We start from the raw sequence: 17,676 nt of genomic DNA on the forward strand, positions 1-17,676 counted from the left end.
CACACGATGTAGCCCAAAAGCGGAAGATGATTGATTGATTTTTCGATGGGCTATTTTATGCCGTGTTACAAGCACTGTCTTTTGTTAAATTTGTGAATGAACACAAAACACTTGTGTAAATGTTTCAATGTGTACACCTGCAGCTTATAGACTTATGTGCCCAAATATGTACAATGTAAAATTAGTCCCAAAATTAGGTGCGTTTGTAGTCCAGAAATTACAGTAATCAACGGTCTGACCAGAAAATATGAGGAAGTATACATTGCCCTTGGTTTTAGCGTCAATGCGATTGGTAATGAGAATATGGATTATCCTCATGTAGAATAAGATCTTTATTTGGAGCACATGCTAGTAAACAACTATCTTAATTAGGGCTGTCAAGTGATTATTTTTTTTTAAATCAAAATGATCACACTCTTGGGACTGTGATTAATCATGATTTATCATAGGTTATTATTTGCTTGCGTAAATAAAATTTCCTTAAGAAAATACCCCAACATTTGAATACAAATGTAATTAGGTAGTCAGAATGTCATACAGGAACGTTTTTTTTTAATGTTTTACTGAACTGGAAGTCATTGATTTGCTCAAAATTTGGTGACAGTAAGAATTAGGTGAACATTTTCAAAGTATCTGCAATAATTTAGCCAACTAGGTACAGATGTACAGTATATTAATAGATAATGTAATAAAGACACCCATGAACAACTTTACACTGTGCGCCATTTACATCTGCATTTTCTCTCCCTTTGTTTGAACAAAATTAATGTAAGCCATTTTTCATTTTGCGGCCGCAGTTGGACCAGATGTGACGTGTCCCGTTGTTATTGTGAAGTGTGTCTCTCTGAATGAAGGTGCCTTGACGAGAAGCCAGTGTGTTGACAAGAGAGGTGACGGTTGTCAATAAAGAACGTGCCTCTGGATTCCCTTGTTATGGTTTGTCTTTTCTGATGGGCTTTATCTAATGACAAATCTTTGGTTACACAAACACGCTTATTTACCTTTTCGGATGACAGCGCTGATCTCTTTTTTTTTATACACACTGCCTCTTGTTTGTAGACGTACATTTAGAAAAAGAAGGCATTGTTTAATTTCTCTGTAGTAAACACAGATAAACTCAGCCAGCATAATTTAACCAGGGGGCGTCAAACTCATTTAAGTTTGGGTACCACATGGAGAAAAATCTACTCCCAAGTGGGCCAAACTGGTCAAATCATGGCATGATAACCTAAAAATAAAGACAATTTCGGATTGTTTCCTTTGTTTAAAAATAAAACAAGCACCTTCTGAAAATGTACAAATCATAATGTTGTTTTTTTACACTTACTTGTTGCGGTTAATAGTATTCTATTTTCATTTCATTTGTCGTTATTTAGACGTTCTGAATAAATGATGGGATAATGTTCATCGGTCAAACAGGTGGAATTGAGTCTGGCAGATTTTTAAAATTCTTTAATTGGTGTTAATTTTTAATCTATCAAGATAAAAGATTCATATCAAAATTAAATTACCGGATGTTATTTATGTAGTTTCCAAATTTTCCTCAACTGTTATACTAACACGTGGTTTATTCTAGAGATTTCCGATAATGGCCTTTTTGCCGATATTCCGATATTGTCCAACTCTTAATTACCGATTCCGATATCAACTGATACCGATATATACAGTCGTGGAATCAACACATTATTACGCCTAATTTTGTTGTGATGCCCCGCTGGATGCATTAAACAATGTAACAAGGTTTTGCAAAATAAATCAACTCAAGTTATGGAAAAAATGCCAACATGGCACTGCCATATTTATTATTGAAGTCACAAAGTGCATTATTTTTTTTAACATGCCTCAAAACAGCAGCTTGGAATTTGGGACATGCTCTCCCTGAGAGAGCATGAGGAGGTTGAGGTGGGCGGGGTTGGGGGGGGGGGGGCGGGGTTGAGTTGGGGGGGGGGGGGTTGCGGGGGGTGTATATTGTAGCGTCCCGGAAGAGTTAGTGCTGCAAGGGGTTCTGGGTATTTGTTCTGTTGTGTTTATGTTGTGTTACGGTGCAGATGTTCTCCCGAAATGTGTTTGTCATTCTTGTTTGGTGTGGGTTCACAGTGTGGCGCATATTTGTAACAGTGTTAAAGTTGTTTATACGGCTACCCTCAGTGTGACCTGTATGGCTGTTGACCAAGTATGCGTGGCATTCACTTGTGTGTGTGAAAAGCCGTTGATATTATGTGATTGGGCCGGCACGCAAAGGCAGTGCCTTTAAGGTTTATTGGCGCTCTGTACTTCTCCCTACGTCCGTGTTCCACTCCATACAGCAGCGTTTTAAAAAGTCATAAATTTTACTTTTTGAAACCGATACCGATCATTTCTGATATTACATTTTAAAGCATTTATCGGCCGATAATATCGGCAGTCCGATATTATCGGACATCTCTAGTTAATTCTGTACACATCGTCTACACAGATACAAAGAATTGCTATAGCGACATCCAGTGGACTTATTTAGAACAGCAGTTTCTTTCATTCAAGGATTTCAGCTCATTTTTATACTTAGCAAATTCATCCCGCAGGCCAGGTAAACGGTGTTTGCGGGCCTGATCCGGCCCGTGGGCCGTATGTTTGACACCCCTGGTTTAACCTCTATTTGCTGTCCATGCAGCATTCACGCTAGCGACGCCGTACTCAAGTTCTTCGTTCGCTTTAATATGATACTTTAAACTTGATGTGCACCGATTATAAGAAACTTTGTTGCTGCAATATAAACTAATTACCTCAGTTTTATCTAAAGTTCGGTCAAAGTTTGTTTAGAAGGGTACAGAGCACACTGCTCTGTCATCTTACTGGCGTGTGACGTTCTCACGGCCTGTGTAATGTGCACTGCCTTTCGGCGGTCAAAACAAACCCTGATTAATCTTCATTTATTTAAGGTAACGCAATATATATTTATTAATCACATGCGTTAACCTTGACAGCTCTAATAGTAATATAACAATATTAATATAATTGATATAAATACAAAAAAATTATTCCCGAGCGCGGCCAACGCTGCTGCTCACTGCTCCCCTCGCCTCCCAGGGGGTGAACAAGGGGATGGGTCAAATGCAGAGAATAATTTCACCACACCTAGTGTGTGTGTGATTAACGTTGGGACTTTAACTGTTAATTATTGTTAATGTAATTAATATTTTTCTGCCATGGAAAGTATATTTGTGTGTGTTGCTTATTTATTTGGAATAAAACTTGGTTAAAAGATTTCAGTGAGTGTATAAGTACATTTAGCACTCATTCGTGATCATTTTGGTCACAACTGCGATATGAAATTTTAATATCGTTACATCCCTAGATTATTCACATGAGTTAAGTTATTTTTGACAGCCATACTAAAAAAATATTTAATAAATAATGAGTAAATTTTACTTGTAAAAATATGCTCAAGGCCAATTAAAAATGAGCTGCTGGGAGAAACAATTGCCCTTGGGCCGCACTTTGGAATCCCCTGTGTTAGGGGAAACACTGAGCGATGGATGGTACGCACTGCGTTCACGTCCCTTCAAAGTGTACCATTGCTCTGATGATGGATGAGGGAGGAAAAAGCGAACAACCGAACAAATGATGTCTCCTTATTCCTTCACATCTGTCTTTCCGTCCGACGCAGGTTGTTCCACTTAGATGCTAATCTGCCACATTAGCAAAGAAAGCGAAGTCAAGATGAGGAAACTGGCTGTAGGTGTTGTTTGATTGCAAATGATTCACGTTGTGGAAACGAGCCGCGTCTGAAAGAAGAGCCGCCGAATGTTTACATATTATAGGAGCATTGTGTCATTGAAATAACAGAAGAAGCCGGGCCTGAGATTTGGAGATGTTCTGCTATGCGCTCATTGTTTTCTCTTTGCGGCGGCTAACTGACGCACACTCCCTTTAATGCCAGCTGTGTGCAACTGCACTCGCCGCCTGGGAGGCTGCGGATCTTTTTGTCGCGCCCTCTCTAATCTCCTACTGGCGTTGATGTGCGTGGCCGTGTTGCGCCCTCAGGTCAGATGGCATCGGAGAATAGAGCTGTCATTTTTCTGGAATGATATTTTCACTGTGGGTCTGTGTTTTTTATGAAGCTTTTTTTTTCTAATCTGCCAAGCAGTCAAGTTCTTTGCTTTAAAATCAAAACAAAGTCAGGCAGACAATCAATCAATCAATCAATGTTTATTTATATAGCCCTAAATCACAAGTGTCTCAAAGGGCTGAAGACACATGTTTCACAGTTATTTGCTCAATCATTCCACCACTTGGCTCCTGACTAGGAATGATGTTAGGTAATGTCCACATGACCTTGAATATTTTAAAAAGGCATATTTTTCTCTGCCTTTTGGCCTTCCATCCAGATGCAAACGAAGGTTTTTGTTGAAGCTTTAGTAAAACTGAGGCCCCAAAATATTGAAATTCCTTGATTTGGTGCATTTGCAAACAGCTAAGATTATGCACAAAGCAAACTATAACCTGCTACCCAATAATGTACAACAATTATTCCCAACAAAAGAAGAGCTATATAACCTTAGAGAAAAATTTTAACATTTGTAAGCACGTACAACACTTAAGACCTTTAGCACACCAGTATGTGGAATACAATTATGGAATGGATTAATAAACTATGTACTAATGTGGTCCAGTTTAAGAGTCTTTTCAAGCTACAAGTGTTTGCAAAGTACAGAGAAGATTAATTTTGAATAACATCTTGAACTTTGTTGAAAATGAGATATTATTCATCTCATTAAGTGAATCATAACTGACGTAATTATTTATGAGAACGGTTGTATTTAGAATTTATTAGTGTAAATTGTGTTCCAAGATGAGAACAGGATGTAAACAATTGTGTTTGTAATTGCTATGAATTGGAAAAAGTATTAAATAAGCCTCGCTTCCTCCTACCCCTTTATGAACATGTAAAGAGAAATGAAAATATGTGAAGTATTTGATGTATTATATTGTATCTGTATATATGTTTAAATTAGTTCTGTTTTTTTAAATCAAATTAATCACACTTTTAAATTTGGGTTAATCACAGGTTATTTCTCGCTTGCATAATTTGAATTAACGTAACAATATTTGTACACTAATGCAATTTTATAGCCAGAATGTCATACCGAAACATTTTATAAATGTTTTACTTGAATGCACTACATTTTTGTTCAAAAACTTGCACCAAGTTTTATATGAAGTCCAATCAGGGTGAATTTTAAAGTGAAATTTGTCAGCGAGCACACCAGTCAGAGTCTCCTCACTCACTTTGCTCTGACGTATGCAACGAACTGATCACTGACCGTATGCCTGTCAGGTAACATCCACGGTTAAGTTAAAGGAGCACAAAGAAAATGTGTGATTAATCTGCGTATATACATGATAAATGCGATAAATCTTTCGGATAAATCACGAGTTAACTCATTATTTTTGACAGCCCTAGTATTTATATTAGTGCTGTCAAATTATTTTCTTCAAATCTGATTACCGTATGTTTCAGAGTATAAGTCGCACCGGCCGAAAATGCATAATAAAGAAGGAAAAAAACATATAAGTCGCACTGGAGTATAAGTCGCATTTTTTGGGGAAATGTATTTGATAAAACCCAACACCAAGAATAGACATTTGAAAGGCAATTTAAAATAAATAAAGAATAGTGAACAACAGGCTGAATAAGTGTACGTTATATGACGCATAAATAACCAACTGAGAACGTGCCTGGTATGTTAACGTAACATGTTATGGTAAGAGTCATTCAAATAACTAGAACATGCTATACGCTTACCAAACAATCCGTCACTCCTAATCGCTAAATCCCATGAAATCTTATACGTCTTGTGTCTTGCGTGAATGAGCTAAATAATATTATTTGATATTTTACGGTAATGTGTTAATAATTTCACACATAAGTCGCTCCTGAGTATAAGTCGCTCCCCCGGCCAAACTATGAAAAAAACTGTGACTTATAGTCCAAAAAATACGGTAATCACACTTTTGAATTTGGATTAAAGAGTACATTTTTTGCCTACATAATTTAAAATAAAATAAAGTATAAAAAAATATTTTGACACAAATGCAATTTTGTTGTCAGAATGTCATCCAAGAAAATGTATAATAATAATGATGATAACAACCCATGCGGGCTTTCAGGTAACATCCCTATATACGGTAAATATAGTTTGTGATTAATATACAACTATACATGATTAAAAGTACAAATCAGGATGATTTAGAACTCGTTATTTTAGACATCCCTATTTAAAACATAAATTTAACAAGAGAAAACTTCCCCGCCCCTCACTCACCCAAAATAGGAAAAACATTTGGCTGTGGTTGCCTTTTTAGTCTTCTGAGCAGACAACATGCACATGACAGTCAGACCTTGTTAAAAAAAAAAAAATCTATATATACAGGTATATATGATTTGTTTATTGACCTATATGATTATTTGTGAGTGCCTAGAGAAAAGGTGGCTGAAGAGAACAATACATTTGATTGTTACAATCATTTAAAAGCACTGAATGTACTGCTTGTGCCCCACAGGATTATCCTAAAAACAGCCATCCAGGTTGGAGCAGAGGGTCCATCGCTTATCACGCTGGTACGTTTTGCTCTTCTACGTCTCCTTAGCAACATTTGACAACACAATGTCTTCATTGTCCATGTGACCTCTGCGTAACTAAATGTAGTTTAAGTAAAAATTACTTGCAATGTTTGTTCAATACCGTAAATGCTCTCAATTACAACCAGCATGTTTGTTTACCCAATTGGAAGCAAGCAATAAAAGCTCTTAATTTTTTATAAACTTCAATAATGATTTGGAGTGCATGAGAGAGTGGAAAGGATACGGTATCCATTTAACCACGTGGTCATTTTTAACAAAGTGTATTACACAACACAGCAGCAATACAACCAATGTTGTACAAGCAGTGAGGAACAGACTGCTCAGTCAGCATTAAATCGCACTAAGGACCAAAGCTGCTGAGATAACCAATCCATCAGTCCTGTGTGCCTACGTCTAACCAACCGCGGAAGGCACCACGCAATACACGGGTCTTGCGGAGGAAACGCTGTCATTGCTACGATCCGTGAGTGTAAACTTACGTTTGAATCTTTTGGCAGTAAGGCATACTCTAACTTGTGACAGCATCGATATGGAGGGGATAGTGGCGGAATATATGGGGAAGACATGCAAACGGATAGGACTAGAGGAGAAAGGGGAAAAGGGACGAGGAAGGAATGGTGGAAAATTGAGTGCTAGTAAAAGAGCATATAAAGAAGACGAAGGAAGGGAAAACTTGATGGAGAAGCACAAGATTATAATGGCATTTCAATCAAACAGACATGAATGAGGTTAGCTTTATGACAACAGTTGAGGGTTTAAAGAAAGACATTGGAGAAGTGGAAACGGCAAAAGTGCTAAGGGACGGAAAGTCTATTGATAAAATGCAAAAATAGCAAATGAACAAAGCAATGACATAGCAAAAGTTGTGTAATAAGATAGTAAGAGAAAAAATAGAAGGGGGACAATAGTGATAGGAATATCAAGAGGAGATAACCTAGAAGATTCCCAAGATTAATTGAGATTTGTTATATATTGTATAAAAATATAATATAAAATAATATATACTATGTAAATATTACATATATATTATATTGCTACTATGGTTAATTTTTAGTCTACTTTATACCTTTTGTTTTCGCCCTCTTTCTGTGCCCTTGTGTGCATTATCCTTTCCATCCTTTGTAACTGAGCTACTGTGTTGAACAATTTCCCTTATGGATCAATAACATTTGTCTAAATCCAAGTCTAAAATTAGAGTACATTTTAAGATTTTTAGTTGGAAAAACTAAAATCATGAATTTTACAAAAAGAAAGTTTCAAAACAAGCTCCAAAATAAACTTTATGGTGTCAATACAGAAATGGTACAAGTGTTTAAGTATTTAGGAATATGGTTTTATAAACATATTAACTAGTCAATCCATATCAGTAAATGTGTGGAGAAAAGTAAAAAGGTGTTAAATATATTGAGGGCTTTTAGGGGTAAAGATTTGGGAGGGGGCTAAAAGACTGGCACTAAAAGTAATATATAATTTTAATTGGATCTGTAATGATTATGGCTGCATCATTCATCAGTCTGCTTCAAAAACATGACTTGAGAAAATGGATAAGATCCAATCCCGGGTAATAAGGTTATGTTGTGGGGCTACCAAATAAACCCAAGTGGCAGCGCTACAGGCAGAAATGAATGACAAATATTTAAAAATGAGAAGAACGGTGTTTATTGGGCAAACTTAGGCAAGGACATCCACCAAAATTGGCAAGAATAGAAAAAGATTAAGAGTTTTGAAAGGATAATGTGAGATATAAGTTTTAAAAAAGTTCAAATTGATATTATAGTTAGCCCTACAGTTCCAATTTCTGGCATACCACAGTGGATGTATGACATCCCAGACATGGATATGCAATTATTAAAGAATAGAAGTTTAAATCATTATCAGAAAGAAACGTGTATTTAGAATGTCAATATATAAAGATGCATATACAACTATAAATAATAAAGTAGGAGCTTTAGCAGTTGTTCACAAGAAAATAATAATTTGTGAAAAGTTATTGTTTTTACAGTTGAATGAATAGGAATTTACATGGAAGTTTATTGGACAAAAAAACAAGTAAAGTAGTTGTATGCTCGGACTGCAGCAGTGCAATAATCAGCATAGAAAACAGATTCTGAAACAAGACAGGATTTAATATATGAAATAGTTCAGACAATATTTCGAATAAATAAAGCTGGAAGTGTGGTAACATTTCTCTGGGCATCTGCTCATGTCGCAGTTGTGGGTAACAAACTGTCAGACAGGTATGCAACAACTAAAACAGAAATAAACATGGAGAATAATCACAGTGTTAGAGCCATATACTCTCTCTGTCTGTCAAGTTCATGACGTCACTAAGGGATTTTGCTTAAGGCCAAGATATAATACTATTAACTTCAACATGTAAGTGTAAAAAAACAAAAACAACAACATTATGAATTGTATATTTTTAGACAAAGAAAACAATCTGAAGTTGTCTTTATTTTTAAGTGATCGCAACTTGGGATTAGATTTTTCTCCACGTGGCCCCCGATCTAAAATGAGTTAGACACCCCTGCTATAGAGCCAACATGACCTTACAAAGCCAACAGTGAGGTCTTAAGAGGCACATAGCATAGATAAAAACTTGTAAGTATTTTTATTTACTTTTAATCTGTAGAATTTAACAAAAATAAAACATGTGGAAATTACACAAGAATGTAACATTTTAAAAATGTTTAAGAATATTTTTCATCTACCTTGAAAATAATACCGTACAAATGTTTTAGATTTACAAGGTGAAACTAATATGATGTAGGCTCATAACTTGCAACATGAGATATTATTTTTATTATATTATTATTTTGATGTTGATGTTTATTGCTCACAGCTTATGAAAACCTTTAATTGAAAATCTCAGAAAATGTGTTTTTAAAATAAAACAACTAATTCATGATCATCAAAATGATACTAAATAGAGGCTTGACATATGTTGCCTTGCATGTAATGAGTTAATATCACATATTAGTTTCACATTTGAAGTTAATTGCTGACATGAATGGACTTTTACACCATATTCCACCTGTACAATATAATGATGGAGAGAAAATGTGGTTGGAGGAAAACATGCAAATTTTCTCTGACTACAATTGAACATCCACCTACCGAAGGAGCATCTATGTGGCATATTGTTGCAAGCTTTTGACCACAAATTTAAGTCACTGCTCGGTGACATTCGTGGTTCCTGGATGAGTGGTACGCTTCCCTAACTAACGGCAGACTTGAACTGGCGCTATTACTGCCCGCCTCCAAACCATGAGAAGGCATTCATTTCAATTTAACAGGTATTAGCGCTAACATTATCAGCGGTATTAGTACCTGTAGTACTTATGTCAGATGACTGCGTTGGAAAAGGCGACGTTCGTTGCAGTCTTTATGTTCAAATGTTTCAGCATATTGCTGGTATGTCCTCCTCCTTGATGAAATAGCAGCCTTGGAATTATTAAAAGTAGCGCAGTTGCTATCTGTTTTTAGTAAAATGTCGGCAAACTTTGGTGCGCTTTTTCCGCCCATGTTGCTGACGTCACTAAGCACGTTGCGTAATGACATCATCACCACCCGGAAGAACTGTTAAGAGAATCGCTAGATGAACTGGTAAGCGATTTTAAGTAACTGATACACTGGGAACCGGTTCTGAACATTCCTATGCTGTATTAAAGCTGCTATAAGTCTCTAATTGTCCTGTATTTGCTGCAGGGCTGTGTAACATTGATTTGCCTCTTCTCTTGGCCCATTTACGCTTCAAAAAGAGAGTAATGTTCATCTAAATGTGCGTGCGTGCAGAGTGAGATCTGCTGTCTATTCCATCTAGCCATCCATTTTCTACCACTTGTGCCTTTCGGGGTTGCAGTGTCCAGGGTGTACCCCGCCTTCCGCCCAAATGCAGCTGTCTATTCCTCTTAGTTTAAAATAAATATTGACAAATATATTTTGTCAAAATTCTTTTAACAATTTTTATTTCTAATTTTTGGTTAATTAAAGGCCTACTGAAACCCACTACTAGCGACCACGCAGTCTGATAGTTTATATATCAATGATGAAATCTTAACATTGCAACACATGCCAATACGGCCGGGTTAACTTATAAAGTGCAATTTTAAATTTCACGCGAAACTTCCGGTTGAAAACGTCTATGTATGATGACGTATGCGCGTGACGTCGATGGTTGAAACGTAAGAATTCGGACACCATTGTTTCCCAATACAAACAGCTCTGTTTTCATCGCAAAATTCCACAGTATTCTGGACATCTGTGTTGGTGAATCTTTTGCAATTTGTTTAATGAACAATGGAGACTGCAAAGAAGAAAGCTGTAGGTGGGATCGGTGTATTAGCGGCTGGCTGCAGCAACACAACCAGGAGGACTTTGACTTGGATAGCAGACGCGCTATCCGACGCTAGCCGCCGACCGCATCGATGATCGGGTGAAGTCCTTCGTCGCGCCGTCGATCGCTGGAACGCAGGTGAGCACGGGTGTTGATGAGCAGATGAGGGCTGGCGTAGGTGGAGCGCTAATGTTTTTATCAGAGCTCTGACGATAGGGGGCGGCATGGCGTAGTGGGTAGAGCAACCGTGCCAGAAACCTGAGGGTAGCAGGTTCGCTCCCCGCCTCTTACCATCCAAAAAATCGCTTCCGTTGTGTCCTTGGGCGGGACACTTCACCCTTGCCCCCGGTGCTACTCACACCGGTGAATTGAATGATGAATGATAGGTGGTGGTCGGAGGGGCCGTTGGCGCAAATTGCAGCCACGCTTCCGTTAGTCTACCCCAGGGCAGCTGTGGCTATGAAAGTAGCTTACCACCACCAGGTGTGAATGAATGATGGGTTCTACATGTAAAGCGACTTTGGGTACTTAGAAAAGCGCTATATAAATCCCAGGTTGTTTTTTTTTTGACGAGGTCCCGTAGCTAAGTTAGCTTCAATGGCGTCGTTAGCAACAGCATTGCTAGGCTTCGACAGGCGGCACAGCATTAACCGTTTATTTACAGGTCCAGTGTTTGGTTCGGTGTCTCCTGATAATAGTATTGTTGATCTTCTGTCTATCATTCCAGTCAGGGGCTTATTTCTTTTGTTTCTATCTGCATTTAAGCACAATGCTATCACGTTAGCTCCGTAGCTAAAATGCTTCACCGATGTATTGTCGTGGAGATAAAAGTCACTGTGAATGTACATTTCGCGTTCTCGACTCTCATTTTCAAGAGGATATAGTATCCGGGGTGGTTTAAAATACAAATCCGTGATCCACAATAGAAAAAGGAGAAAGTGTGGAATCCAATGAGCCCTTTTACCTAAGTTACGGTCAGAGCGAAAAAAGATACGTCCTGCACTGCACTCTAGTCCTTCACTCTCACGTTCCTCATCCACAAATCTTTCATCCTCGCTCAAATTAATGGGGTAATCGTCGCTTTCTCAGTCCGAATCGCTCTCGCTGCTGTTGTAAACAATGGGGAAATGTGAGGAGCCTTTCAACCTGTGACGTCACGCTACTTCCGGTACAGGCAAGGCTTTTTTTATCAGCGACCAAAAGTTGCGAACTTTATCGTCGATGTTCTCTACTAAATCCTTTCAGCAAAAATATGGCAATATCGCGAAATTATCAAGTATGACACATAGAATGGATCTGCTATCCCCGTTTAAATAAAATAAAATCATTTCAGTAGGCCTTTAAGGCTAGCATCAGTGCAGGTAGAGCCGCTGTAGGTGAGGAACATCAGTCTTAGGGTATACAACTATACATCGACTTTAATATGGGGCCAAATTGGTGTTTAAAAAAGCCCCCCAAAATTTGAATGCATCGTGACACTAAAGTTTCATTCTTGTCATTTTCTGAAACTTGGCAGCCCTGCTAATGAACTTTATTGTAAACAATATGACATGAGGTTCAAACTAACACTAACAGCTGAGTACCGTATTTTTCGGACTATAAGTCGCAGTTTTTTTCATAGTTTGGCCGGGGGTGCAACTTATACTCAGGAGCGACTTATGTGTGAAATTATTAACACATTACCGTAAAATATCAAATAATATTATTTAGCTCATTCACGTAAGAGACTAGACGTATAAGATTTCATCGGATTTAGCGATTAGGAGTGACAGATTGTTTGGTAAACGTATAGCATGTTCTATATGTTATAGTAATTTGAATGACTCTTACCATAATATGTTACGTTAACATACCAGGCACGTTCTCAGTTGGTTATTTATGCGTCATATAACGTACACTTATTCAGCCTGTTGTTCACTATTCTTGATTTATTTTAAATTGCCTTTCAAATGTCTATTCTTAATGTTAGGTTTTATCAAATAAATGTCCCCCAAAAATGCGACTTATACTCCAGTGCGACATATATATATATATATATATATATATATATATATATATATGTTTTTTTCCTTCTTTAATATGCATTTTCGGCCGGTGCGACTTATACTCCGAAAAATACGCTAGCAGCGTTTTAAAGCACATGCAAGAGGTTGCCTACAGCCGCAACTGTTATTGCTTCTAATGAGATTGGTCTCTGCGTGACTTTCACAACAGCAGCAGCCAAAATTTTAAAGCTCAACTACTGCCATTTTGTTGCGTTAACAAAAATGACATCAAGAGGTTGCCTACAGCCACGACCAGTGGTCTCCCTGCTAATCGGGACTCTAGTGGTCTATATTTTTTTTTGGCGAAACTGAAATGTAATCGTCGCGTTTAGAGATGTGACTGTAGTGCACTTAAAGCGAACCCGTGTTCGTTTTGTAGATGACGGCAAATTGTTCCAGGGCAGCGGTGTCGGGGACGCCTTCGGACCACGCTGCTTCGCAGGAGACGTCATGGGCTGCGGGATCATGTTTCCACGTGACTATAGCCACGGCGGCGGAGGTGAGTCTGCTCAAAATCCCGCAGTTGTCAATCAATCAATCAATCAATGTTTATTTATAAAGCCCTAAATCACAAGTGTCTCAAAGGGCTGCACAAGCCACAACGACATCCTCTGTTCAGAGCCCACATAAGGGCAAGGAAAAACTCACAACCCAGTGGGATGTCAATGTGAATGGCTATGAGAAACCTTGGAGAGGACCGCAGATGTGGGTGAGCCCCCCCTCTAGGGGAGACCGGATGCAATGGACGTCGAGTGGGTCTAGCATAATATTGTGAAAGTCCAGTCCATAGTGGATCTAACATAATAGTGAGAGTCCAGTCCATAGTGGGGCCAGCAGGAGACCACCCCGAGTGGAGACGGGTCAGCAGCGCAGAGATGTCCCCAACCGATGCGCAGGCGAGCGGTCCACCCCGGGTCCCGACTCTGGACAGCCAGCACTTCATCCATGGCCACCGGACATGTGCCCCTCCTCCACAAGGGAGAGGGGGGCAGAGGAGAAAAGAAAAGAAACGGCAGATCAACTGGTCTAAAAGGGGGGTCTATTTAAAGCAGGGGTGTCCAAACTTTTCCCGCTGGAATATCAAAGCAAGCGGGGGCCATTTTGATATTTTTTATTTTAAAAACCAATACAATATATGTATAAAAAATATACACGTAGTTGGAGCCATGAATAGGTCAATAATTCATAATGACATTGAGTTTGAGTTTGAGTTTATTTGGAACATGCAAGCATACAACATGATACATCACAATTTCCAGTTTCTCTTTTCAACATGTTCGAAAAGGAGTAGGAAGAAGCAGAGCTTATTTAATCCTACCCCTTTTCTTTTACATAACAGTTGCTAAACTTTTTTGTTCACTTCCTGTTCTCAATTGATTCACAATGTACTCCATAAGTAATCACAATAAAAATAGATAAATAATAATTGGTGAAGTAAGTTACATTTCATATGATGAGATAAGTAAGATTATTTTGAGAGTGAAAGAATGGATGAATTAAATACATTCAGAATGTTTATCATGGTTCTTTTTCTTTGTACTTTGTAAACACTTTAAGTTTGAAGAGTTTCTTGAAGTGGATCATATTAGTACATTGTTTGATTGCTTTGCTTAATCCATTCCATAATTGAATTCCACATACTGATATACTGAAGGTCTTAAGTGTTGTACGTGCGTACAAATGTTTTAAATTACATTTTTCTCTAAGATTATATTTCTCCTTGATTTTGATTCATTATTATTTTTTAAAGACAGAAACAGCCTAATGGCAGCTGTGTGTGATTAGAGTAAACATTGAAACATTTTATTGTTACATTTCACATTCACCACTTTTTATGTTTTTAATTTTTTTTTAATCGTATTTTTAGAATGTGCCACGGGGCCGTTAAAATATGACCTGCGGGCCGCAAATGGCCCCCGGGCCACACTTTGGACACCCCTGATTTAAAGGCTAGAGTATACAAATGAGTTTTAAGATGGGACTTAAATGCTTCTACTGAGGTAGCATCTCTAACTGTTACCGGGAGGGCATTCCAGAGTACTGGAGCCCGAATAGAAAACGCTCTATAGCCCGCAGACTTTTTTGGGGCTCTGGGAATCACTAATAAGCCGGAGTTCTTTGAACGCAGATTTCTTGCCTTGTCACGCCTTCTTCCTCACCCCCCCGGCCCCCCCTGACGTCTTTCAGATGACGACTGGGACCTGGAGGTGTTTCCGCAGCCCAGCGAAGTCCAGAACGACTTGTATGCAGGCGACGATGACGGCGAGGGCGAAGACTTGGACGGAGAGACGGTCACGGTGAGGCGCCGCCAAAATGCACACAGACAGGAAGTCCTCCCGAGCCACCCCGACTCACGACTACGCTGTCTCTCTGCTGCCCTCTTGTGGCCGAGCAGGTGTTCTTCACCCGGAACGGGAAGGTGGTGGGCCGCAGGAAGGTGGCCTTACCCGCAGGAGGCTTCTACCCCACCATCGGCATGATGAGCACTGGGGAGAAAGTCCGAGTGGAGCTGCACCCTCTGAGTGGATGAAGACGGGACTCAACTTTACCTCATCATGAACAAGCTGCTGCAAGTTTGTATGTTTTACACTAAAAGGACGCCAATTATGTTGTGCCGTCACGTGCCGTCCTTTTTGAAGCTGAGCAGAAGTCCGCCTGTTAATTTTGTGTGGGATTGTGTACATCAGGGGCCCCCAAACTTTTTGACTCCGGGGCCGCATTTGGGTTAAACAATTTGGCTGGGGGCCGCGCTATATATATACATATATATATATATATCATATGTAAATGTGTATATATGTGTGTGTATATGTATATGTCCATGTATATATGTATGTGTATATATGTATATGTGTCTATATATGTGTGCATATATATATACATATATGTATGTATTCATACATATATATTCCTCATATATATGTATGAATACATACATATACATATATATTCCACATACATATATATATGTATACTTATATATTCCTCACGCACTAATTGACTTAAAGAGCGCACTTGCTGCATGTCACGTTATCGATGGTAAAATGACTTTTTAGACAATATGATTTGCCTGAGTGGCTAGGAGATGGTAGAAAAGGGACTAATAAGGACAAATTACAAGAAAAAAAAATTACAACAAAAAAAAATCCTTTTTTTTTTTTTTTTTTTTTTTTAACTTTGGACTTCCCGCGGGCCGGATTTTGGACGCTGGGGGCTGTATCCGGCCCGCGGGCAGTAGTTTGGGGACCCCTGTTGTACATTGTGCACATGAGTGCTGAATTACTGACACCTAGTGGTCAGAGTGCAGTAGTGCAGTCATTGTGGCGTTTAGAGCCATCATTGTTGGTTTTGGAAAATAAGAATTTGGGTGAATTTTGAAGGCATAGTCAAGAATATAAAAACATTTTGAATTTTAGTCTTTATGGGAAAATACACCGGGTGTTCTAGAACAAAAAGGGAATAAATCATTTTAATAGGAATTTGTGACCAAAAAAAACCAACAAAGCCATACAAACATTTTCTGCTCTCAGGTATATTTAATATATTAGAGATGACTTATTCATTTAAGTCACTTTGCTTATTTTGTTTCTTGGCTTTGGTGCGGAATCGATAGTTTAATATATTAATTCGTTTTTGGTCCTCATCCAATTTGAAGTCTCGGCAACAATTCCTCACAGAAAGGCGGTGGTGGGTTCAAAACGCCACACTTTTAGTTGTCGTCTCCTACGGTTTGAAAAGATGCACGCCAGCTTCACCGAACTGACTGCTTGTCTAGCACTATGCTGGGATAGGCTCCAGCTACAAACTGCTGGTGCGCAGCTTGTTTTGATTAGCTTTCTGCAAATTAGAAAAGCATGCAATGAAGAATGAATGCAATATATGAGTATAAAGTGTGGACTGCTTGAATGTATGCATCATCATAGGAGTGCAAGCTTCTTTGTCTGGAAACAGCTTGTACATTTTCCCCCAGCAGCTCACCTTAGTTGTGCTTAAGCTGTACGCTGCCGATCTTTGACCCCAATGACCAAAGTGCCTTCATGTTTACTGTAATGTGTTCATCACACTGCTGTATATAGAAGTGTCTATTCTGCACATTTTCAATTCATGTGTGACGGCTTTAAAGTCCTCCTCAGGCATCTTGTCTATTTTGTCTGCTGCTTACATGCCAAGATTAGTAGGACATATTTGTACACGCAATAAAGGTACATGCATATTTTCTTGTGTAAACCGTTTTGTTTTTTTTAGCTTCTAGATGCCTCGAGTGTGTGTGCGCACTGCATACTGTGTTGGTGTTTCATTATGGCACCATCTGCTGGATTAAATTACAAATAGTCTGCATTTGACCTGCAACTAAAATTGTTTTAATAGCTGCAGAAAGGAATATGAAAGGTGCAAAACTCTGGTCAATTACCAATGAACATTTACCTTATTTGGCCCCATAAGATCAAAATGATCTGGCATTTTTGAATGTTCTCTTTTCTTTTAGCTCCATTTAGATCAGTGGTTCTTAACCTGGGTTCGATTGAACCCTAGGGGTTCGGTGAGTCGGGCTCAGGGGTTCGGCGGAGGTCAAGACACACCCGACTCATCGTGTAAATAAAAACTTCTCCGTTTCGGCGTATTACGGATACGGCAACAGCAGAAGTCACACTGATTTGCAGGTGTGTAAT

General features: G+C 38.7%; 1 protein-coding gene across 2 annotated transcripts in view; it reads left to right on the forward strand.

Annotated features, from left to right (window-relative positions):
• LOC133650518 (SPRY domain-containing protein 3-like) overlaps nucleotides 1–17,210 on the forward strand; it is a 57,731-nt gene extending 40,521 nt beyond the window's left edge. For both annotated transcript variants that reach the window (XM_062047860.1, XM_062047851.1), the window contains exons 8-11: nucleotides 6,544–6,601; nucleotides 13,386–13,505; nucleotides 15,194–15,303; nucleotides 15,402–17,210. In XM_062047860.1, the coding sequence (XP_061903844.1) occupies nucleotides 6,544–6,601; nucleotides 13,386–13,505; nucleotides 15,194–15,303; nucleotides 15,402–15,536 (423 nt within the window). In that variant the 3' untranslated portion in view covers nucleotides 15,537–17,210. The remainder of the gene's footprint in view (nucleotides 1–6,543; nucleotides 6,602–13,385; nucleotides 13,506–15,193; nucleotides 15,304–15,401) is intronic.
• Nucleotides 17,211–17,676: the final 466 nt, after the last annotated feature.

Source organism: Entelurus aequoreus, linkage group LG01 (assembly GCF_033978785.1).
Source record: "Entelurus aequoreus isolate RoL-2023_Sb linkage group LG01, RoL_Eaeq_v1.1, whole genome shotgun sequence".
In the NCBI taxonomy this organism is placed as follows: domain Eukaryota; kingdom Metazoa; phylum Chordata; class Actinopteri; order Syngnathiformes; family Syngnathidae; genus Entelurus; species Entelurus aequoreus.